Source organism: Bos indicus, chromosome X (assembly GCF_029378745.1).
Source record: "Bos indicus isolate NIAB-ARS_2022 breed Sahiwal x Tharparkar chromosome X, NIAB-ARS_B.indTharparkar_mat_pri_1.0, whole genome shotgun sequence".
Taxonomy (NCBI): domain Eukaryota; kingdom Metazoa; phylum Chordata; class Mammalia; order Artiodactyla; family Bovidae; genus Bos; species Bos indicus.
This window is the reverse complement of record NC_091789.1, coordinates 34461835-34486193: the sequence shown is the minus strand read 5'-3', so window position 1 is coordinate 34486193 and position 24359 is coordinate 34461835. Positions and strand designations below refer to the sequence as shown.

Here is a 24359-nt window from a genome sequence, read left to right as displayed (position 1 = left end):
TACCAAAAATAAAGACAACAAAAAATGAGACCACAGAGCAAACATTATTTTAATTACAGATTGAAATACAGTGCATCAGATGAGGCAAATATCATACTGTACCAGTCTTTAAAAACCTGAACCATAAAGGTTTTACATTCTAGTACACTTAAATAAAACCGAGAAAGAATTGCTTACATAACAAAACTATACTTCAAGTTGTTTTAGAAACAGTTCTGTGCTAGGAAGACACTAAGGAAATGCTCTATTGTGCTGCTTTGAAACCAAATGGGAGCTTCTAGGGGTCCTCCTAGGGCCCAGCACATGGAAGGGGGAGGGGTGGAGTGGGGCAGCTCCCTGCAGGTGCAATCCCCGCGGCAGGCTAGCTGACCTTGACTTCTCTCGTTCTCAAAAACATCATCCAGTCCACAACAAGGTTAGTGGTCTTAGTGCAGCGGGGGGATTATGTATAGATATTTCCAAGGAAAAAAACGGGTCCCCATTTGTAAGAAACCCACGTATCAATGAATAATCCAGCATACCCATTCATAAATAAGCTTTTAGCTATTCTGGAAGCAGGAATCAAAAGTTACATCAATTAAAATGCAGTTTAGAAACAAATCCCCCAGATGGTAAACATGGAGAATTTTTTTTAGGTTATCAAATTACATAGAATAAATATGATACCTTACAGATACCAGATAATTTTCTATAAGAATCAGAAGGTTCCAAGTTGAAAAACATCTATTCTCTTAAGTATTTAAGTGTAAAAAAACGTTTAAGAATGTTTTCAAAACTAAGGTCAATATGGAGGGCTTTGGGTAGCATCCAGTAATTTGAAACCAACCAGATACTACCATGAGGTTGCACTCAGGTCTCACCCGGTGAGCTCTCCTCCACTCAAAGGCAAGCTTAATTCCTCCAGGGGGATGGGGTCTTGGGGGCTGGCAGGCATGGGCACAGTGCTGGGCATGAGGAGGAGGAGGGCAGAGTGCAAATGTGCAAGACTCTGACTCACCACCCAGAGCAGTTCAGAGCTCTAGTGCTAGTGGATGGAGCGTCTGATGGTCAGTGAATGCCTGCTCAGACTCATGGAGTCCTGGAGCCAGAGACGGAAGCTGTGAGATGGGCAGGAAAAGGCCCTGAGACCAGGAAACTGAGGGAGGTGAGCGCTCTGCTTTTGGCATCCAAAGTCACAGTGCCGTGGTGGCTTTAAAGTACCAAAATGCAGTGACAAGGATAAACTGAGTTTGAAGGGATCTTGATGAAATGAGAACTATTACTTCAGACAGCAGGTAACAGGTGAGAGAAGACCCGCCTTGACAGTCAGCTGTCAGCAGTAGCAGGGGACAGGCGCCTGGGCCACCTTGGGAGGCAGGTCCCACAGTCAGGGGAGGACAGGACACATGGTCTGAGGTGACCACATTCAAATGAACCACGGCAGAGTTCGCATGAGCCCAGCTTGACCATGCTCACCCAGTTCAGTCAAGCAGGTGTCTCCTTCGGTGACTAAACATTTAAAAAAAAAAAAAAAGGACATAGGAAAATAAAGGTATGTTTCTCTTTTTAAAAAATACCTTATATGTACACACTGGTAACTGGTGCAGCAGGACTGCTGGCATGGGGAGATGGTGATGGTCTGTCTTCCCCAGCCAAGAGTTAACTGTCAGGCCCCAGGGTTTGGCGCTAAGAGCCGAAAGAGGCCCTGGGGCTGGCAACACAGCCTTTAAAAGGGGGTGGGTTGGTTTTTACAAGGATGTCCCACCTTGAGCCTGAACCCTGCATTCTACTCGCCCAAGGGTCCCCCACGCAGCCCTGGGCAAGTGCTGGCAGGAGGGAAAGACGTGTTGATGGCACAACAGCACTGATGAGAGTGGGGGCCGTCCCCTAGCACAGATCCGTCACTGGTGGGAAGCGCCACCCGGACGAGGCGGGCACAGGGCTTCGTGAGGAACGTCACAGGAGCCCCGCCTGGGCCACAGGGACAGCGGTGTCAGACTGACGTGTGCACGGGTGTCACTGAGTGCGATGGCGAGGAGCCCCGCTCCGACGAGGCTGAGGCACGTGCTGCCACTTCCCGCTGCAGGTCCTCCACCCGCTTCTGCAGCTCTGCGCGGACGGCCAGCAACTCCTTGAGGTTCTGGTGGGTGGGCGTCTGTGGGCGGAGATGCGGTCAGCCCAGCCCCGGCCTCCTGACCCTCACCCCCACCTCTGCCCGGGGGCCCGAGGGCCCGCCCCGGGAGCTGTGGCTTGGCTGAGGCATGGGGACTCCGTTCTCCCTCCCAGGGGAGCCTGACCGCCAGAGGGGCCGAGGGTTGGGTGGTCCCCTCTGGGCCTCAGCTGCCACTTGGCAGCACGGACCTCACGCTGCTGACTGAAAACCCTCCCTCCACCGTGAAGCTGTGTTCAGCTTCATGAGCGAGAACAGGCGGGGGCAGAAGGCCCTGGAGTGGGCAGTGCTGGGAGAGGGCCCCTTGTCCGTGTTCACAAAACCTCTGGCAGCCGCGCCGGCACCCCTGCCCCGCCTCACCCTCCTGGACCACAGAGGGATGAGAGGGACCTTCCCAGGGTGGAGTTCCACCAGCCTGAAGCTTGGGGTCATGGCCCCCACGCTCTCCTGCACTCAGCTCACAAGCTCTCATCATCACCTGCCACAGCCCTTGTGAATCTCAGCAGACCGGGGCGGGCAGAGTCACCAGCTGAGGGGGGCATGGGGTGGGGGTCTGGGTAGCTCCCCCTTGGCCCCTGTCCACGATCTCCACAGAAGCCACTAGCCTGGGTCCTGAGCCTCAGCCAGGCCCTGAGACTACATGGACACCTTCCAGGGGCTTCTTCTTGCTGCCCTGAAGGTAAGACCCTGACCTTGTGTGATCTGACCCCAGCCTGCCTCCCCTGCTCACTTTTCACTGGGCCCTGCCCCTACTCCCCTCCTTCATTCTCGAACCTCCCAGGTTTTGGCAGATGCCTTGCATTCGCTGGCCGTTCTGCCTGGAGCCCTCTCCCCTCTGACCCTTTTCACTCACACACTGGGCTTCATCCTTTAGGGACTGGCTGGAAGAGCACTTGCTCTGGGTGGGGGTCCTCTAGGAGACCCCACGGCTACTGGGCCTGCGTGTTTCATCGTGCCCTCCCCAGAGAGTCTGGGAGCTGTCCCATTAGGCACGTGAGTAGTGATCACCCCGGTGGAGGAAGAGGGGAAGCAGGGGACAGATGAAAAAGACTAGACTGAGAGTGACCAGAGACATGAGCACACGAGAGAGATTCAAGACAGAAGAACAGGAACAACAGGGACAAGCAATTTGGCTAGCTGTGTTGGGGGAGGCACCCAGTGTCTCCAACACAGTAGGGTGCTTGGGAAGCAGCCCAGAAGAGGCTCGGAGCTAACTCCTGACTTTGGCCCCAGGAAGGAGGGAGGGGGCGCTAATGTGGGAGTCTGATGGCAGAGACCCCCACAAACAAGGAAAGTTGCCTTAGTTGCTGATTCCAGAGACCACTGGGGGGTGGGCAAACCTCCTCTCTTAGCCTTGGGCCTACTTTATATGTCCCTGCTGTGGGGGACTTGATTCCACTTGCTTTGCAATCAAGTGGCCATTACTGACCGCCCACCATCGGGGTCAGAGAGAGACCATGCGGGTGAGCACACAGCTTCACACCTGCCCAGGCCGAGACACTCATCTTACATCTCCATGCAGCCTTTCATTCTGTTTTCTCATCCACTGTTTTCATTTACAATAAAGCAGAGAAAATGCCCATCTAGGAGCCAGTCACCCAATGCTGCCATGTATGAGATGAAAGCCAAAAGGGTCCCAAAGAAAATAACACACAAGATATCAGCAGGGCCCTCCTCCTCAGAGAAAAGAGGCTTGTCCCCACCGCCTCCCCTCTGTCTGGCCCGGCTCCCTGCCCCCTCACTGGACACCAGCCTTCCTGCTGATCCCTGTGCCAGTCTCCACGGCCACCCTCCTTGTTCCTGCACTGCGCTGCTAGAGGGAGCTTCCTGCAGCCCCCAGGGTCAAGTCCAAAGGCCTGGACCTGCGCACCTTGGGTCTCCAACATCACCAAGGCCTGGCCCACTCCCCAACCTGCTCTGGGCCCAGCCTGGAGGCCCTCCACTACAGGACTGTCACGGTGCTGACTTTGGCAGCACGAGTTGGGAGTTGCATCAGATGTGGGTGCAACCATATCTGATAAGGGGCCAGGTTTGGGAACCATGCTTCTGAGGCAGTCTTTTGAAGGCCACAGCCAACTGTTAAGTGTCCACATGCCTTGGGACTAGTAAGAGGGGTGCTTCTTCATATAGGCATGAGCATAGGGACTGATGGCTTCCTGGCCACGAAATTGAAAACCTGTATTTAGAATACTGACCACTGACGTTGTCTATACTATTAGGTTTCGTGGGAAAAGGACTGAGACTATCTCCCTGGTTTCAGATGTTCTTAATAAAAGAGCATTTTACAACTCTTAATCAAAGTTGATGTGTTTGCTACTCAAACCATACATTCAGCCCAGGATCTGGGTGTTTGGTAGGTAGAAATGTGCTCCAGCCCCACAGAAATGTGCTCAGTGTGTCTGCACCAGTGTGGACATGCCGGCTGCCCTCATTGCTCAGACGCGGGAAGCAGCTAGTGGCCCTCTGTCCGTGTTAGACGTTTGCCTCATGCATAGTGACAGAAGCTGGGCCCTCAGAGGGGGTGCAGGGGAGGGGCAGAAAAGGTGCTCAGGGCATCGCCTGCCGGCATGGTGAAAGGCCAAGGGCAGGGAAAGTGTCCTGAGGAAGGAGGGGGCGAGTGAGCAGGAAGCAGTAACTTAACAACACTTCATCAGCTCTGTGCTTTCATATAATTCTACACCATCATCTTTCCTTGGGCAGAAAGATACACTTTTTTCAAAATGAGGAAAGCATACCTGAGGCCTCATTCGTGGATTCCATCGCACATAATAGTTTACCCATAATTCCAAATGACTCAGACTAGCAACAGGATAGAGGACGTGGTTCTCATAATTCACAAAGAAGGGATTAGAAAATTCATCCAGCTGGCTATTGATATATGACCATAAAGATACAGTCTTTGTAGATACATCCTGAAAACCAAACAAGGAATACAGTGAAAAAAAATTCAACTTTCCTTCATATCCTCAAGAGCTTGTATCACGTAGAGAAAAGGAACTTGAATAATGAAGTGAGTTCAAATGATAAAAATCAGGAACATTTATTAAGCCCCACCCCACCCCACTGTGTGCATGACCTCGAGGTGGGGCTGTCTCAGAAACATACTGCTGAGTGAGATGACGTCTGGTGACTGTGACTATGTGAAGGCAGAACGAGAACTTTCTACCAATTGCAGGATGATGGTGCCCCTATTTAACAATACATTTTTATTCTTTTTTGCAGCTTGCTCTTGTGACCCTTAATATTAAGGACCATAGATAGAATTTACAGATAATATTCCTTTCACTGCAAAGTCATGACTATCTGGGGCTAAAGCCTTATATAGAGAACATATCATTAAATTATAGATCCCCACCTCCCAATTTTACAGTACATTGTCAAAATGAGAAAATGGTGAGGCCAGGAGTGCTTTCCACCAATCTGCTGACTACTCCTCAAGTTATCTAGACAGAAGAGATTCAATTAGGACTGTTTCATATTTTATAAGAAACAGCAGCAATATTTCAAGGAACCCCAAATAGCCAAAACAATCTTGGAAGAAAAGAACAAATGTGGAAATTTCACACTTCCCAATTTACAAACTTACTGCAAAGCTGCAGTAATCAGTGCAGGTGGTATTGGCATAGGATGGATAGACATCAATGAGATAGAATAGAGAGCACAGGGACAGACTGTCACATTTATGGTCAACTGATTTTCAGCAAGGATTCCGAGAAAATTCAATGGGAGACTGTTTCAACAAACAGTGCTAAGAAAACTGGATAAAGGTTTGATGCATAAGACAGGGTACTCAGGGAGGGTGCACTGGGATGACCCTGAGGGATGAGATGGGGAGGGATGTGGGAGGGAAGTTCAGGATGGGGAACACATGTACACCCATGGCTGATTCATGTGAACATATGGCAAGAACCACCACAATATTGTAATTAGCCTCCAATTAAAAAAAAAAAAAAAACAACTGGATAACCACATGCAAATAAATGAACCCTTACCTCCTGCCACAGACAAAAAGTAACTCAAAATCAATTATATACCTAAACATAAAAGCTAAAACTATAAAATGCTTAGAAGAAAACCACAGGCTTAAATTTTCATGACCTTGGGGTTAAGCAATGAAATCTTTGATAAGTTAGACTTCATCAAAATAAAAAACTTGTGTGTTTCAAATGACACTACCAAAAACATGAAATGACACTGCACAGAATAAACAAAATATTTGTAAACCATATCTGATAAAGAACACATAAGAAACTCTTCTCACTCAATAATAAAAAGACGTGTGCATGCTGAGTTGCTTCAGTCATGTCCAAGTCTTTGTGACCCCATGGACTGTAGCCCGCCAGGCTCCTATGTCGAAGGGATTCTCCAGGCAAGAATACTGGAGTGGGTTGCCACTCTCTCATCACAGATAACTCAAAAATGGGCAAAGGATCTGAAGAAACATTTGTGCACAGACATATATAGATGGCCAATAAGCACGTGAAAAGATGCTCAGTATCATTAGTCATCAGAGAAACACACATGAAAATCATGACGAAATACTCCTTCACACCAATTGGGATGGCTAGAATCAAAAAGATAAACAATAACAAGTGTCTACAAAGATGTGAAAACAGGACCCTAAGACATTGCTTAGGGTAAATGTAAAATGTGGCAACTACTTTGGAAAAAGTCTGATGGTTCCTCAAAGGGTTAAGCATAGAGCTCCTGGGTGTCTACCCAACAGAAGTAAAAGCATATGTCTTCATAGAACCTTGAACGTGAACATTCATAGCAGCAGTATTGGTAAGACCCACCAAAGTAGAAACAACCCAAATGTCTATCTGCTAATGACTGGATAAACAAATGGTGGTCTCTCCATACAGTGGAATATTATTCACTCATAAAAAGGGAATGAGGCACTGGTATATGCTAATTATCTATGATCTTTGAGAACAGTATGCTTAGTGAAATAAGCCAGACATAGGAAGACAAATACTGTATGATTCAATTTATATGAAATATCCAGAAGAGGTGAATATGTAGAGACCAAAAATAGATTAGTAGTTGCTGGGGCTCGGGGGAGGGAGACTAGGGAGTGTCTGCTAATGGGTATGGGGTTTCTTCTTGCGGGGGATGAGAATTTTAGGAAATTAGATGGTGGCGATGATTACACACTGAATATACTAAAAACCACTGAATGGTCCACTTTAAAGGGGTTAATTGTATGGTATGTAAATTATATCTCAAGAGAGATGATGATTTTTTAGAGAGTACATTTTGATTAAAAAAAAAAAAGACCAAAAGAGTTTAAATTCGACATATGAACGATATTCTGTTGATTTTTTTTTTCTTTAAAAACAGCTTTAATGAGATAAGTCACATGCCATTGAATTCAATCTTTTTAAACTCCTATAGGCCTGTAGGAATGTGGATTTGATCCTGACATCAGTGGGAAGCCACAGGGAGGTTTCAGGCAGAGACCTGGAACGTAATGGGACTGAAGTTGGGGAATGCCCATCTGGTTGCTGTGTTTGGATTGAGTGTGGAGGTCAGAAGTGCAGGGAGCCAAGCTCACTTCTGGGTAGCTGCCTTAGTCCAGATGCAAGACTGGGGGTTAGGGGGCTTCAACACGCTTGGAGCAGTGAGAAGTGGCCAGATTACAAATCCATCCTGGGGACAGGGCTGCCAGCACTCACTGAGGGACTGAATGTGGCAGCTGGGGTGGATGGGCAGAGGGGGTACTGAGTGGGATGCAAAAGAGAGAGGAACAGGAAAACAGCATTTAGATCTCTGAGATGGACGAAGTCACCTAGACAGAACAAGAGGAGGACCAGGGCCTGTCCAGGTGACTCCAAGTTTAGAGATGGATTAAAAGGGAAAATACTGAATGGGGAAGGCCAGCGAGGTGGGGGAGAAGCACAGAAGGTGTGGGGTGAGGGAGTCATCTGCTGTGGGGAGGCTGCTAAGAGAGGGGGAGGTGGGCACCGGGAACCTGCTCTTTTCTCCTAAGTTCTCAGATATTCCACCAGGCAGAAGTCCTTTTCTCTGAACCAGAGGACAATCATGAAACTGCCTTCTCCCAATGCTTCCTCACTTTTGATCATCTCTGTCTTTTATCCCTAAGTGAGGAGAAAAGGAAGAGGTAAATCTAATGGAGAAGCTTGATGGAAAGCAAGTTGAACTTGCTACCTTGAGAGAATGGGCTAGAAGATTAGACACATGCACTGGGGCTGGTGAACCCGGGGAGGGCATTCAGTGCCAGCCCTCCATTTACAGACAACAGAGGGTGAGACCCAGTGTCCTCTCCATTCAGCCCCCTTCTACAGTGGCATGTAAGGGACAAGGCCCTCCAGCAGTCAGGAAAGCCAGGGGATATAATACACTTACCTCTTTGAGTCGTTGCTGTTCACAGTTGCACAAGAAAGTCCCAAAGAGACAACTATAAAGGTGATCCAAAATTGTAATCAAGAAGAATTCATTAAACTCGAATGCCGAAGGAAACTTAAATGGAGAGAGAAATAAGGTTTAGTTTTGAAGTTCAAATTCTAGAACAAACTGGTCAAAGGCTGCTAAGCTACAACTTGGAATATAGTCAAACATGAAAAGGAAAACTGGCCCATGTAGAACTTAATTAGCTGTAGTTTCCAGTTCAAGCTTATAGGTCTGGCAGAGAAACAACCTGAAGCAACAAAAACTGGCATGCTTTTCAGTGCCTAAGAAAGCTAATGGGGCTTCCATTTCTTGCCATGATGATGGAAGAGCCTGCATTTGCCCTTCTGCCAGAAACAACTAGCGAGCGGGACACTCAACAGGGCCATGGGACTGTGATGACTCCCCGGCCCAGAATGGAAACCAGTGAGATAAGTCCTACTGTTGTCCTAGCTTCCCCTTTGGGGGCACATTCTGAGTGAAGAAAGTGGGGGGGGGGGGTCCCAGGGAAGCGATTCAAGAAGAAATACAATGTCTTGGCAGTATATAATGTAAAAGGGGTAACACCACATGATCAAGTGGGGTTTGTCTTAGGAATGCAAGGCTGGTTTATGCAAGATTTGAAGATCAAGGTTACTAAAAAAATCTATTATCGTAATTCACTATATTGTGGCTCAGCTGGTAAAGAATCCACCTGCAAAGTGGGAGACCCAGGTTCAATCCCTGGGTTGGGTAGATCCCCTGGAGAAGGGAAAGGCTATCCACTCCAGTATTCTGGCCTGGAGAATTCCATGGACTAATAAGTCCATGGGGTTGCAAAGAGTCGGACATGAATGAGCGACATTCAGTTTCACTATACTAACAGAATATGGAAGAAAACCACATGATACTCTCAGTTGCCATCTTAGCTTATTCTTCATGGGGCTTAGCACAATTCCAGCAAAGAATGACCACTGCCAAGAGGTTCTAGCCAGTAGCTGACATTTAGTAGCCATGATAGAGATGCTCTGCAAATGGTAACTACAGTCCTAGCAACAGGTATGCACTGGGAGCTGACCTTGTACCAGAATTCTAATTTAAAAACATACTGAAATATTCATCACCTATTCAATGAAGCAAGGCCAGTTAGAACAAAACCAAACAGAACTACCCAGCATATTTTTGTGTGTCAAGTGTACTTTAAAGATCTATTCCCTAATCAGAGATGTTTGCATGCTATTGCAACTAATTATGTCATCTGTAAAGTGACAACCAGGGTCACCAATAGAAAGTTTATTTTTGAAGCTTATCTTTAGTACTTTACTAGGCCAGAGACAAGCTTCTCAATTAGAAACAATGGTCAACACAGGACTGTCCAGACTCCATCAAAAATTGTTATTTTCCTCACTAGGCAAGCAGAAGTTCTGCTCAGCTGCCATAGATTAAGACTTGTCTCTCTCTACATTAAGGACTGCTCTCAGAAAAACACACAACTCTCTTCTAGGGAGCCCCATCAAAATACTACTTCTTTAGAAACCTCTGGAAACTAGCTATGGATATTGTTCTAATGTTCTTAGAGGAACTAAATCAATGATGAACTAAATCAAATAAATCAGGCCAAAATGTTCAATATAGCTCCTGGTTAATCCTGTCTCAGTCTTTAAGGTTGCTCCTTGCAACTCTGTAAATGGCCTCATGTTCCAAATGGCTGTCTTTTAAAAGGCCAAGTACATTGTGTCAATTCTTCCTAGTATTTTTCCATGAAGCTTGGTTATATTCTATTAAGTTATTGGCACCAAGAAATTTATGAGTTTTAAGCAAAATATAAGTTATGTATATTCTAAAGCTTTATTAAATAAAGGATAAAAATGGAAGGCCTTTATTTCATTTTCAAACATTTAAAACTATACATTTACCAATAGCACAGCAGAGCTTCTACTGACATATTTTTGGAGTCATATGAGTCTTTATTCCTAACCCTGAGCCCACAGTTTGGATCTGGGAACTTGGTTCAGGGTGTTCTGTCGCCACCAACCACAAGCCTTACTCTGGTCAAGTGGGTGGAGAGCAGGTGTGGGAGGTCAGGGTGGGTGGGCTCAGCCCACGCCCTTCAGCACCCACATCTACTCAGGTTAGCTCAGGAGTGCTCTTCACTTCTAAAGGGCACAGTGGTGGGAAACATTTCATTAGCGGAAGTACCGACCTCTAGAGTGGTAACAAATAAGAGTAAGCCTCTGGGATTCACTGTTGTTTTGGCCTCTTCTAGAAGCTATACCATATACTTTAAAAAGTGTGGTCTCAAAAACCCATAGAAATCCATAATGAAATTCTGCACCTCTTGAAGGACAAAAACATTAACAATGTTTAAACTGATCCAAAAGGATAAAAAAGTCTCTTCAACTGGGGTTATTGCAGAATGTCTTTGAGACTGTTGTCTAGCGTCCTTCAATTACTTTTTCCCTCAATTCCTTTGATATCAGTTTGTGCACACAGACTAGCTCATTTTATTCTGAGGTGTCTAAAAACGTTACATTGACATAGCTGATTTAGCAGTAGGAAACCTAAAAATTAGTTAATCTTGTCACATTAATGCAACTTTTCTAACAAGCTGCATACTTCATTCACTTTTGACTTTAGATAGTGATAGTTAGACTGATCATTGGTGTGCCTCATTCTAACAATGTTATTTTAAAAGAAATTAATTATACAAATTTCATGGACAGACTCTTAAAGCTGTAAGAGGCATCTGAAATCTTCTAACCCAAACCCCTCATTTTCTTAAAAATCCAGTAAACATTACAAAAACTATACAGATTAGACATGAAAATAGGTACTAAGCAATATGAATAATGGAAGTCAGTTTGAAGATATCTCACACACACTCTTTGTCTAGGCTTTTGGGAGGAATAAGCTACTTCACATTCACAAAATTTGGGCTGATCCCTTCAGAAACATCAGAATTATCTTCTGTGTTCAACCATTTTATATAATTTTTCTAAAATGTATTTCATACCTTTTAGTCTTAACCTGAATGTAACCATCATTACTTTTGTTGCTGACTTGGCATCAATACAAATAGCAAGTACATGGCACTACGAAACAGTCAGACCTCAGGCCAGCCTCCGTGCCTTTTGAGTATGTGTTTGCCATTACCTGTTACTCATACCATCGGCTGCCTACCTCTGAGACCAGCCCTCTTTCCATGCCCCAGCCCTCTAGCTAATTGGGTGCTTTGAATCAGCTGGGAACTGGCACTTAGATAAGGCAAGAGCCCAGTCAGCTTGGGGAACCTAGCTTTAAAACAATTAGCCTTAGTATGCTGTTCTAAGGGAGGGCCTGAGGACTCTGAAATCTACTTTGGCTGCTTAGACACGGTTTTTCTCGAATTGCCATTCTCTCGTGATCCCTGCTACTCTAGGAGCATAGCCTGGGAGCTTGTTGGGAATGCAGAGTCTGAGGCTCTTCCTTAGACCCACGAATCAGAACTGTGTTTTGGTAAGACTTCCAGGGGATCTGTGTACACCATGAAAGTTGTGCAGAATCCCTGGAGGGCTTCTGAAAACGAGTGCTGCCCACCACCCAGTGTTACAGGTCTGGGGCAGGGCCTGAAAACCTGCATCTCTCAGTACCCGGGAGGCTGAAGCTACTGGCCTCAGGACTGCACCAGGAATCACTTGCTGGGGTTCCTGGTCCTCTCAGAAGCACCTGGGGGACTTTTAAGCAGCACACACACCCAGGCCTCTGCCCAGGCCCAAAGAAGGGTCTCCAGGGCTGGGGCTCAAGCAAGCGCATCTTTGCTAGGAGACGGTCCTCTCCACGTGCCTGAAGCAGCCAAGGCCAGACCTCCAGCTCAACACGAAGGCGAGAGCCCAGGCCATGCTTTACCATCCTCCCTTCCCCATGATCCCATCCAAGCAGGTGCTTGGGGAGGGCTCTGTCTTTTGCTTACTCTCTCCTTCCCCTCAGTCCCTCTCACCACATCTTTGCCTCTATTTCCGTGTCCCTCCTTTCTCTCTCCAGCACACTGGCCTCGCTCTCTGACTCTGATTCCAGGTCCATTTCTCTGGCACCACGTCCTGTGATGAGGATCAGATCCTAAGCTCGAGTTCTCATGTTGGAGATGAGGGAAGAAACAGCACATGCCTTCTGGCCGAGCAGCCTGGGGAAGGGGGACCCCTGCATGGGTAACGAGTGACAGGACACTCGGCAGCCTCCCATCTGCCCCTGGCCCTGGGACACTCCCTCCCCTCCACACTGAGGGGTGGCAGGGGCTGTGGCCTGGGGCTGGCTATGGAGGGTCCTGGATTCCCTGGTCTCCACCCCTTTGTTCAGTCACATCCGCATTTCCAACACCTGGGAATCTTCCAGCACCTGCTTGGCCAGGTTCCATATGTGCTCACCCTGACGGGGGCAGGTGAAAGAGTAGGACGGAGGGCAGGGGCAGCTGCTGGACAGCATGACCGACAAAAAACCATATGCACAACAAAAGCACCTTTTGGTATAAAGTTGGTTGTTTCCAATTTTATGCTTATATTTCTAAGTCATTAGAATCAAACTGAGTTAAATAACAAAAGGGGTCATATTTAATACGCACACAATCTTCACTTTGAATGAACATGAAATTAAAGTTTGTCTTCAACTTTACGTTTATGTTTGGATCAGGGTATAAAGGTCAGAAATGGACTTGAAACCTCTCACCTGTCTCGTCATTTGCCAGACACAGTCAATAAACTGAAGGAATATAGGGGATCGGTCAGCATCTGCATGGTTGTCATTGCCATGGCCCACTCGCTGAAGAGAATCAAGAGGTTAAACAATTTAATGTATGCCATGGTCCTCTCAGAAGTCACTTTAACTTGCCTAGTGGCAAGAAGCATGTCTCTTTTATATGTCCCAAGGCCCAACAGAATTCCTGGTACATAAAAGGCTCTCAGAAATGTTCATTGCACTGAATTGACTTCCATTACTTTTAGGAAACAAAATTTCAGTTTACATGTTGATTGTTTTATAATTTTGCTTTAATATAGTTGAGATCAACAAGTTATAAGCAAATGGCCAGTCAACTTTGCACTCCAAGTGATGGGGTCAACCCCAGCCACCACATCGAGTGCTCCATGTCAGCCTGGGATGGCAATTAGCAGCTCACAGAGCACATTATGATGGTCATTTTCTCCACAAGTGTAGTTTTCCTCCCCCATTTTTCACAAATATCAGAAAGTCTGAGAATCAAAATAACGATTAACAATCTACAATTTTAAGCCAATTCCACATGACTCAGACAACCTCAAAATCTCACTCTTGAAATGCGAATGGGGAGGCCTTGCAGCAGGCCAGGTAGTATCTCTGAATTTTTATTCTTCCATTTTTAAAATATAATTGACATCTAGCATTGTATGTCATACTTTTAGATATATTTGAAGATGTTAATAGATTCATATTAAAAGGTAAAAGATAATTTCAAATACATAAACAGGACTGACAAAAACACTGGAAATGTCAACTTAAAAGTCCACCCAGGAATGATCATTCTAACAGAAACTTCAGGTAATTTGGTGACTAAGCAAAAGGATGAGAAAGTTATGAAGATACAAGGCAATCACCACACAGGAAGAGTGACAAATACTGGGCGTATGAAACCACCACCAGCAAAGACAGAAAAAGAAATGACCAAATCAACAATGAACATCTCAGAGGAAGTGTGTTGCCTTCTTTTTTTAAAAAGACATTTTAATTGTAAGTGAAATATGCACATGAAATTTACTATCGTAACCATTTGAAGTGTATAGTTTAGTGGCATTAAGTACATTCACACTGTTGTACAGCCATCACCAGCATCTGTCTCCAGGAGTTCCAAAACAAAAACTAGCTGGCTGACTCCCAGCTACTGGGAGTAGGCTCACCTCAACAATGGTATAAGAAGGAAGTCGTCTTTTAGCGAGTTGTCTGGACTAATACATGAAGGACATTACAGAATTGAAGTGTTGATATTTAAGCATTTTTATTCTCTTTCTAATAGCCATATGATCTTTTAGAGTAAGAACCAGAAAAGTCAGTTTTGTTTACTGGATTTTTCTTAACAGCTAGTATAATTCACAATTATGGACATTTAGGAAAGTTACTACACTTGCAAATGATTGACTGACTCCCTATTCCCCTCCCCCAGTCCTTGGCTCCCCTCGTCTTCCTTTGTCTCTACAGATTTGACTGCTCTAGATGCTTCATATGCACAGAATCATGCAGTTTGTCCTTTTGCACTGGCTTCTTTCCTTTAACATAATGTCCTCATAGTTCATTCACATTGTAGCTGGTGTCAGAATTTCCTTCCCTTTGAAAGCTAAATAACATTCCACTGTGTGGATAGACCACACTCTGTTTACCCCTTCATCTGTCGATGGACACTGGGTTGCTTCCACCTTTGGGCTATTAGTGAATTGTGCTGCTATGGACATGGGTGTGCAAATAAGTGTTTGAGTCTGTTTTCACTTCCTTGGGATATATACTCAGAAGCAGAATTGCTGGATCATATGGCAGCTCTATTTTTAATTTTTTGAGGCACTGCCATACTGTTTTCCAGAGTAGCTGCACGCCTTGCCTTATTTCTGTACTTCTCTATAATTTGTGGAAACTGCCCCTGTATTTAAGGCACATGGGGAAGTTTTGCACTGACAGTTCACAATTTAAGATTTGTTCTTTCCCTTAATAGACAGGCACTGAACTCTTACAGCGCATGCAAGGCATCCCTCCTCCCAGCCCTCAGGATTTCAGGCAGTTTGATGGTATCCAGTAGAGGTACCTGGGGTACCAAGACACATGGGACACAGCATCTGTGCTAAATAAATAATTCATTTGTGGTCTAGTCACAGGAGAAGACCTGTAAATAACAACAAAAAAGTGTGCCTGGAACTTCCTAGTCTGAAATGCGTATGGTGGGGCCATAGAATAAGCGAGCATCCCAGGATGGGCTATGAGAGTGAGCTAGGTGGGAAAGTCATGAGTCACAGTCCTGGTGGAAGTCTCTTTTGAGATAAAGCTTGAAAGACAAGCTTCTGACTGGCCAGGGGTAGATTCTATTAGAAGAAGTGGGGAGGGGGTTGAGGGAGAGTGAGGATGCCGTAAGTAGAGGGGCATGGTTGATACAAGGGGAAGAAATCTGGGCACAGAAACACCAGGTATGTGTGCGCACAGACAGAAGGCAGGGTGAAGACACGGCAAGAAAGCAGCCATCTACAAGCCAAGGAGAGACAGCTATCAGGACACACCAACCCTGACAGAACCTTCATCTTGGCCTTCCAGCCTCCAGAATGATGACAATAAATTCCTGTTAAGCCACCCAATCTTGTGGTACTTTGTCTGGCAAAATCTTATACACCAGTGTTCACAGCAGCATTATTCACCAAAAGGTAGCAACAACCCAAATGTCCATCAACAGGTAAATAAACAAAATGCAGTATATCCACACAATGGAATTCAGCCATGAAAAGGAATTAAAATTTGATAGATGCTATAACATGGATAAACCTTGAAAACACTGTGCTTTATGAAAATAAGCCAGTCGTAGAGAGACAAATAATGTATGACTCCACTTATGTCAGGAATCTAGAGTAGGCAAATTCAGGGAGATGGAAAGCAGATTAGTGGGTGTGAAAGGCAGAGAGAGGGAAATGTGTGTAGGGTTTCCTTTTGGGCATGATGGAAATGTTACGGAACTACAGAGAGATGGTGGTTGCACAACACTGTGAAAGCACTAAACGCCACTGAACTACATATTTTAAGATGGTTGATTCTATGTTATATGAATTTTACCTCAATTAAAAAAAGAAAAAAAAAAAGGGCATACCGACATGGAAAACAAAGACTGCCCTACCAGAGACATATTAATACAATGCTGATGTCTATAGTATTCTCTTATGGCAATTCAGTTCTCAGAGCACAAAGCCCTCATGTATGTGTATGTGTATCTGTGTGTATGTATGAGATGTGTGATATGCATGTGCATATGATGGAGCAACAAACAGTGAAACGTGCACCTCACCGTCTCAACTCACCAGTGCAAACCTATGTCCAAAGCTTATCCACTCCTTTTCTATGAGAGCTTCGAATCCTTTAATGGTGCGGTAATAACTGTCCAACATCAGCATGGCCAGAGACGTCAGCTGGGCTGTTCGATCCCAGCCATCACTGCAGTGCACCACGACTGAGGTCTTCCCGGATTCTACTTTATCAGCAATTCTTACTGCCCCAGCAAGAAGCATCTTCAAAAAAGAAGGCACATTAAATCAGGCAACATTTAATTTCTATTACAGCAAAAAGTTCCCTGGTGGCTCAGTGGTAAAGAATCCGCCTGCCAATGCAGGAGACCTGGGTTTGATCTCTGGGTTGGGAAGATCCCCTGGAGAGGGCATGGCAACCCACTCCGGTATTCTTGCCTGGAGAATCCCATGGACAGAGGAGCCTGGTGGGGTATAGTCCATGGGGTTGCAAAGAGTTGGACAAGACTTAGTGACTAAACAACAACAATAAGAACAACACAGCAAAAATAATTCCGTGGAGAACACTGGAAGTTCAAGTCAATAAACAAACAATGGAATCAATTTAAGAATCAGTAGGAAACATTAGTATCCTGGTGGAGGTGCGGGGCAGGAACTTACACTAAGGAAAAACTACAATAGTAAATAGGGTCCTTTACCAAAGGGCCACAAAGTACTTTAAAAACCTGATGTGAGGAAAGTATCATCCCTTTCTATTATGCCACAGGAGTACCTCAACAAAGACCACAGTTTGGTTGCTGTCTATGCAAACTATGAAAGCCCAAGCATACAGCAAAGATGCACTCATTTGCAATGCTGGGAAGCCACCTGGAGAGAGACACAGATAGCTTTACAGCCATCCACAGAGAAGTCTTAAGCAGATGGTGGGGCAGGACGGGCCCTCTCCGTACCCGAATGTACTCTAGCCAGTGGGTCCCGTCTACGTTGGACAGCCAGCGTGCCTCATCAATGGCCGGGTATGCAATCTCCTTCAGTTTTCGCAGCGACTCTCTCATGACGTGAATGTTGTGAATCTCCAGGAACATGAGTTCAGCGTTTGGGTAGGCACTTTCACTTTCATAGCCCCCACCCTTTGCCTGTGAAAACAAAAGACAGATGTCACTTCATCTCAGTGAATTTTTACTGTTCTTCCTAGTGCTGCCAGAGAGAGGCCACTCAGAAAGCCTCAGACTCATCTGTGTATCATAATAAGCCTCCTACATCCTTGTATGAGTTTCCCATGGTTGCTGAAAGTACCACCAGCTGAGTGGCTTCAAGTGACAGGAATGTCTTCTCTCTCGGTTCTGAAGGCTGCAACTCCAAAATCAAGGTACTGGCAGGCCTGTGCTCCCTCAGAACCTTCTTGGAGAGGATCCTTCTTTGCCTTCTTCAGCTTCTGGTGGCCCAGGATGTTCCTGGTTTATAGATACACTAACCTCTGGCCCATCTTCACATGGTCTTCTCCTTGGGTCAGTGTCTCTTCTTATAAGGATTAGTACCCACCCTCATTCAATATGGGGGCTTCCCTGGTGGCTCAGACAGTAAAGAATCTGCCTGCAATGCAGGAGACCCGGTTTTGATGACCTCCTATTTTCACTTGATTACCCAATTACTTACTTTGCCAAGACCCTATTTCAAAGCTGGGCTGCAGCCACAGGTGCCAGGAGTTGGGACTTTAACACATAGTTTTTAAATGGAAACATAATTCGACCCACAACAATCTTCTACCACCTGTCAGCAGTTTTAAAATGATTAACAATTGGCTCTTATACAAGGTGAACTGGGTTTTAAAACCTTCTGCCATCTATCTAAATAAAAAGGTTGTACTACTGCAAAACTTCTGTACAAAATAATTTGTAAATCTCAGTGAGATTTATTTAAGTAATTCAAGTAAAATAAAATGCAAATATAACAAAAAAGACAATATGGCTCACTCTTTGGTAATCTGATAACAAAATCTCGTCCATAACTAGCTTATACTTTGTAGAGGTCAACATCCAAAACACATCTGTTATAAGAATAAGTGAAAGTAAAACTGTTAGTCACTCAGTTGCGTCCAACTCTTTGTGACCCGATGGACTGTGACCCACCAGGCTCCCTCTGTCCATGAATTCTCCAGGCATGAATACTGGAAGGGGTTGCCATGCCCTTCTCCAGGGCATAGAGAAACTGAAACCCTAATACATTGCTGGTAAAAGTTAAAATTATGCAGTCTCTGTGGAAAAAGATTTGCCAGTTCCTCAAAAAGTTAAACATAGAACTACCATATGACCCAGAAATTCCAGCTCCCACAGAACTAAAAACAGGTATTCACATGAAAACTTGTACGCAACAAATCATAGCAGCAATATCCACAATAGCTAACAGCTGAAAGCAACCCAAATGTCCACCAATGAATGAGTGGAGAAAAAAAGTGTGCTGTATGATTACAATGGATTATTTCTCAGCTACACAAAGGAATGGAGTACTGATTTGTGCTACAACAGAGAAACCATAAAAACATCATGCCAAGTGAAAGCAGCTAGGCACCTAAGACCAGACAGGGTATGATTCCATTTATATGACGTGTCCAGAAGAAGGCAATCCACGGGGAAAGTATTAGCGGTTGACATGGGTTGGGGAGAGGGGAGGATGGGGAGCGACTGCCAGTGGGCACAGGGTTTCCAGCTAAGGCTGTGATAGCATTCTGGAATGAGACAGTGGTGATTGCTACATAACACTGTCAAAAGACTGGAAGGCACTGAATTGTAAAATTTGGGATGGTTTCTAGAGGAGGAACACAGCGTTGGGCTTTGGGTGATGGAGCTGTGTCAGGGAGCAGGATGCATAGCTCTGCAGCATGAATGAGGGGGCTGGGTGGTGGCTCTGGGTGTGGGTCCAGGGCTCAGGGCCAGTGTGTGTGGCCAAGAGAGCAGTCAAGGTCAGAGGAAGGCCAACATTCAGGGAATGCAGAGCAAACGAGACTGAGGAGAGCAGCTGGAGACTGGAGGATAAAGAGAAAAGGGAAGAGAGTCTTTCAAAAACGAGAGGGTACTCAACTGCATCAAAAGCTCGTGAGATTGACAAGAAGGCACTTGGTGGCCTTACCGTAAACAGTCTGGGAACAAGAATAGTGGAGCCACCTCCAAGCGGAAGGGGACAGGGACTGGGGAGGGCTTATCTGCACAGATGGACAGATTTCCTGGGAGCCAGTTGGCATAGGAGCAGGCCGGGCAGAGCTGGCAGCAGTCAGGGGAGGACACAGGGGTCCACGGGGAGGTGACCCTCATTTCCAGGCCATGGGGTGCAGTGGTATGTGGGTTCCAGCTGGGGGGGTGCAGTGGGATGTGGGCAGGTGGGGGCAGTTCCTGTCCGAGGGCTGGTGTGTTCTGTGCAGAAGCAAACAGCCAGCGGTCAGGGATGAAAGGCGTGGGGCCAGGCTGACCTGACTCCTGGGGAGGAGGTGGGGAGCCCAGCCCTGAGCCTGGGGTTCTGCTCAGCAGTCCTGGCATGGCCCTGGGGAAGGCGGGCAGCAAGGAGCAGGGGAGCATGCCTCAGCTTGAGGGTGCAGAATAGGGGCTGTAAACATGACTGGTGGGGAAACAACAGCACAGAATGACGGAAGACTCTCTGAACACCCACTGCGGACAATGCAGCCTAGACTCTAGTCCTGCCTGTGGGGCACGGTGACGTTGTTCATAACAATACCCTTTGCACCCACTGAAGATGCTGCTGGTTGAGGGATTCAAGGCACAGGCCTTGGTGGTAGGAGTGTGGGTTTTATCATCCCAGCCCTGCCCCTCCTCCAGTAGCTCACCTTCTCTCTGCGCCTCAGATTTCTCACCTCAAATACTGCAGAGGCTCACTATGGGAATTAAATACTAACTAAATAAACTATCTAATGAAAGCTAATCTGTGCAAGGCTCAGCACCCCTCACCCACTACTCAGCACCTTTGTATTATGACCTCCCTCAGCACCTACCATGCAGAGCCTTGAGATGGGCAATGACTCGGACCTGGTCCCACCAAGGGAGCCTGGAGGCTGGGGCAGAGGCCCCATACCCAGTAAGTGCATGAGTGCAGAGGACACCTGCTTAGGGCTGGTGTTAACCAGGAGAACTGAGTTAAAGCCAATGGGTTGCCTGAAAACTGATTACTAAAGCTCCAAATAAGACAAATAACAATCAGAAAATGGGATCATGGGAGAAATAGAGCATGAGTGCCTACTCTGTGCGAGGACAGAGAGCAGGCACCTGGAGGTCTGGAGACAGAAGAGGGTAAGGAGAGTGAGAAGGGACCTGTAGGTAAAGAGCAAATTAGCCAAGATGGCGGTGGTCAGGCAGCCTCACCCCACAGCCTCTTGCTCTCACCCCACATTTTGTAAATACATGGTTATGTAACAGCTGAGATAACTTATACCACTGTGCATGTGTGTCATTATGTACCCGTTTGGCCATGGGCCACTCTTGCTCTGTAAATATATATAAGCTCCACCTGAAAAGCCCTTGTAGGTATGTTATGGCTGCGTCTGCTAGGTCAACCATGAGAGAATACAGCATGTCTGATGCTACGGCCACCACACCCGCCATTAGAGAATAAATATGTCTGCAGTTCCTACAGGTCCTTTTGTTTTCTTCCAGCTCCCCTACTCACCCTTGCCTACCCTGGGTTCAGCAAACAATATGAACAGTGAGACAACTGGCAGGCTGATACAGCGAGACAGGGCCCCATGTATATATACCCCAGCAGGAATTGGGGGGGAGAGGCTCAAACTTCTGGAAGACGTGATCCTGCTGGCCAGCCCTCCCTCTATGGGGGCAAAGCAGGGTTCTAGAGAGAAGCCAGCTATGTTGGGACACTGGTCCCCACTGGCATCCAAGTCCCCAAGAGTGAGCTCACAGCAGTGGCGCCGGGGCCTCAACCCTCAGGGAAAAACAAGAGTCATGGCCCTTGGGAAGGAGGTGGCTGAAGAATGGCTCAGGTTTCATGATTACAGGCCAGCTGCTCAGTGCCTAATGAAGGCTCTTCAACCACCAGATGTAGACCCTAGGCAGTGGGGAGGATTCTCACGTGAGAATATAAAGTTTCACAGAGGGCGGCCAACTCCCAAAGAGACTGGCAGGACAGGATTTCCACATACTCAGACACCAAAGGCCACACAGCTCCCCACTGCTGCAGACGGAGTGTTTGTCCCTCCCAAAATCTCCATGTCAAACTGAATGCCCAGTGGGACTGCATTAGAAGATGAGGAAAGTGAAGCCCTGACGATCAGGACAGCGCCCTTCTAGGAAGAGACAGGACAGAGTTCACCGCTTTCTGCTCTGGCGGTGTGAGGACACAGCAAGAACATGGCTCTCTACAAGCCAGGACATGGGCTCTCAGCACACACTAACTCTGCTGGCACCCTGATTTTAGACTTCCAGCTTCCAGAGCTTTGAGAAATAAGTGGTACTGTTTATAGCTACCCAGCCTATGATATTTAGTTATAACTGCCCAAGCTGACTAAGACACCCCTTCCTCTAATCTCCCCTGACACTCATCTGTTGGCATCTGGGACCTCTCCCTTCCCTTCACTGGGTTCCTCTACTACCTGCCCTAGGCAGCATTTCAGGGGCTCTTGTGCCAGGCTCCTGCACCCGTGACCTACACTCCTTCAGTAACTTCATCCCCTCCCATCCAAGGCTGCAATCTCCACCTGACATGCTACCAGGCCCCGGTCTCAACCTCCAATCTGACCTTCTTCTGAGTTCCAGAGCTGTATCCTCCCCACACAGGCTCCTCAACTTGTAACAGCTTAAAAAGAAATTCCTTCCCTTCCCTTTCACTTTCCCAAGAAGAAAGCTAACTTAAAGCTGACCTCCGTAATGAAGTTAGGACTTCTGAATCAACACCCAGTGCCACTCGCCATCAGGGCCCCCATGGGCAGACGAGCCTGCCCACCCACCGACAGCTTTTTGTTCCAGTTGGGGAGTGGCTATTGTGTGGCGGTCCAGTTCTGGGGATCCAGGTGTGCTCAGTACCCTCCAGTCCCTGCTGTTGAGGCAAGACACACACTGAGGGAGGAATTGGCAGTGTGCTGAGGACTACAGAAAGGAAAGAGCAGAGCACCCTGGCATGGGAGACTGCCCTGGGGAAGTGGTGTTCCCACTGTGACTGGAAGGATGGGGCAGTGGTTAGGTGCACGTGGAGACTGGGAGATGGCACTGGGATATGCTGAAGGAGCTGAAAGGTGCTGCCACAGCTGCGATGTGGGCCTCAAAGGTGTGGCAAGGCTGGAAGGAAAGGCCCTTCAGCTTGGGAGGCTTCAGAGGCCCTGTGCAGAAATTGGTTGTCATTGCCTCAAGGCACTAGGGGTGCCCAGAGCTGGACCTTTAGAAAATCCCTCTGGCCATGATATGGAGAAAGGGTGGAAGGGAGCCTCTACAGAGTACCAGCAAACTGAATCCAGCAGCATAGTAAGAAAATTATTCATCATGACCAAGTAGGAGCTATCCTAGAAATGTGAGGGCTTGTATGAGTAACAGTACTAGGTGGCAGTAACAAAGCACCACAAAGCAGGTGCCCTAGAATGACACATTTATCCCCTCACAGCTCTGGAGGCTGGAAGTCCAAGATTGAGTTATTGGCAGGGTTAGTTCCTTCCAGAGGCTCTGGCTTCCAGGGTCTGTGGCAACTCTGGGGGCCACTTGACATGTAGCTGCATGGCTCCAATCTCTGCCTTCATTGTCATGTGGCCATCTCCCCTGGGTCACTGTCGCTACACGACCTTCTTATAAGGACACACATCATTGGATTTTGCTGCCGCTAAGTCGCTTCAGTCGTGTCCGACTCCATGCGACCCCATAGACGGCAGGCCACCAGGCTCCCCCGTCCCTGGGATTCTCCAGGCAAGAACACTGGAGAACATCATTGGATTTTAGGCTTACCCTAATCCAGTCTGACCCCATATTAACTAATTATATCTGCAAAGACACAATTTCAAAATAAGGTCCCATTCTGAGGTCCCAGAGGATCATGAATTTGGGGGACATGCTATCCATACCACTACATCAGTCTACATACAAAAATCAGCCAATGTGTTGATAATACACCACATGACACAGAATGAAGGGGGAAAGTACATGATCAGACCTATTGATACAGAAAAGGCTTCTGAAAATCCAATATCCTTTCATGGTTTTTCATGATAAAATCATTCAACAAAAACCTAAGAACTGAGGGGAATTTCCTTAACCTGAACAGGGCATGTATGAAAAACCACAGCTAATATACCCAGTGTGAAAGACTGAAAGCTTTCCCTTTAAGATTAGGAACATGATAAGGATTCCTGCTTTCACTGCTTCTATTTAACAAGGTCCTACAGAGTAAGTACCCTTCTGGCTGCTAGATGGGATTCTGCCAGATTCATGAATCACCTAATAAAGCCAACTGGATATTCCAAAAAATAAAACTAAAAAGCAAAACATGGTACTTGAGGTTCTTGCCAGACAATTAGGCAAGAAGAAGAAATAAAACACATCGAGATTGGAAAGTAAGAAGAAAAACTATCTCTACTTGCAGACATGATATATATAGACAAGCTAATGGGGCCTTGGACAGATAAATATCCTTGTCTGGTTCCTAGACACATACACCCCTAGAGTTGAAATCATTCTAGACATGCAATTTGGTGTCCAGCTCCTATCCCTTGTGTGGGATAAAACATAATGGACTGCCCTAGCTCTGTTGGATGTTTAGAGATTGCCTCCATGAATATAGCTTTTATCATGTTTTTCACAGTTTCCTGGGGACAGTACTACAGTGGTGACAGGAAG

At 46.5% G+C, this 24359-nt stretch overlaps 1 protein-coding gene across 7 annotated transcripts in view; it reads right to left on the bottom strand.

Annotated features, from left to right (window-relative positions):
- Positions 1-25: 25 nt before the first annotated feature.
- The window catches only part of MTMR1 (myotubularin related protein 1), a 61471-nt gene continuing 37137 nt past the window's right edge, over positions 26-24359 (bottom strand). For all 7 annotated transcript variants that reach the window (XM_070784876.1, XM_070784875.1, XM_070784878.1 and 4 more), the window contains 6 exons: positions 17478-17663; positions 16585-16791; positions 13238-13330; positions 8519-8632; positions 4885-5061; positions 26-2134 (listed from right to left, as the gene is read on the bottom strand). In XM_070784876.1, coding sequence (XP_070640977.1) covers positions 1973-2134; positions 4885-5061; positions 8519-8632; positions 13238-13330; positions 16585-16791; positions 17478-17663 — 939 coding nt within the window. In that variant the 3' untranslated portion in view covers positions 26-1972. The remainder of the gene's footprint in view (positions 2135-4884; positions 5062-8518; positions 8633-13237; positions 13331-16584; positions 16792-17477; positions 17664-24359) is intronic.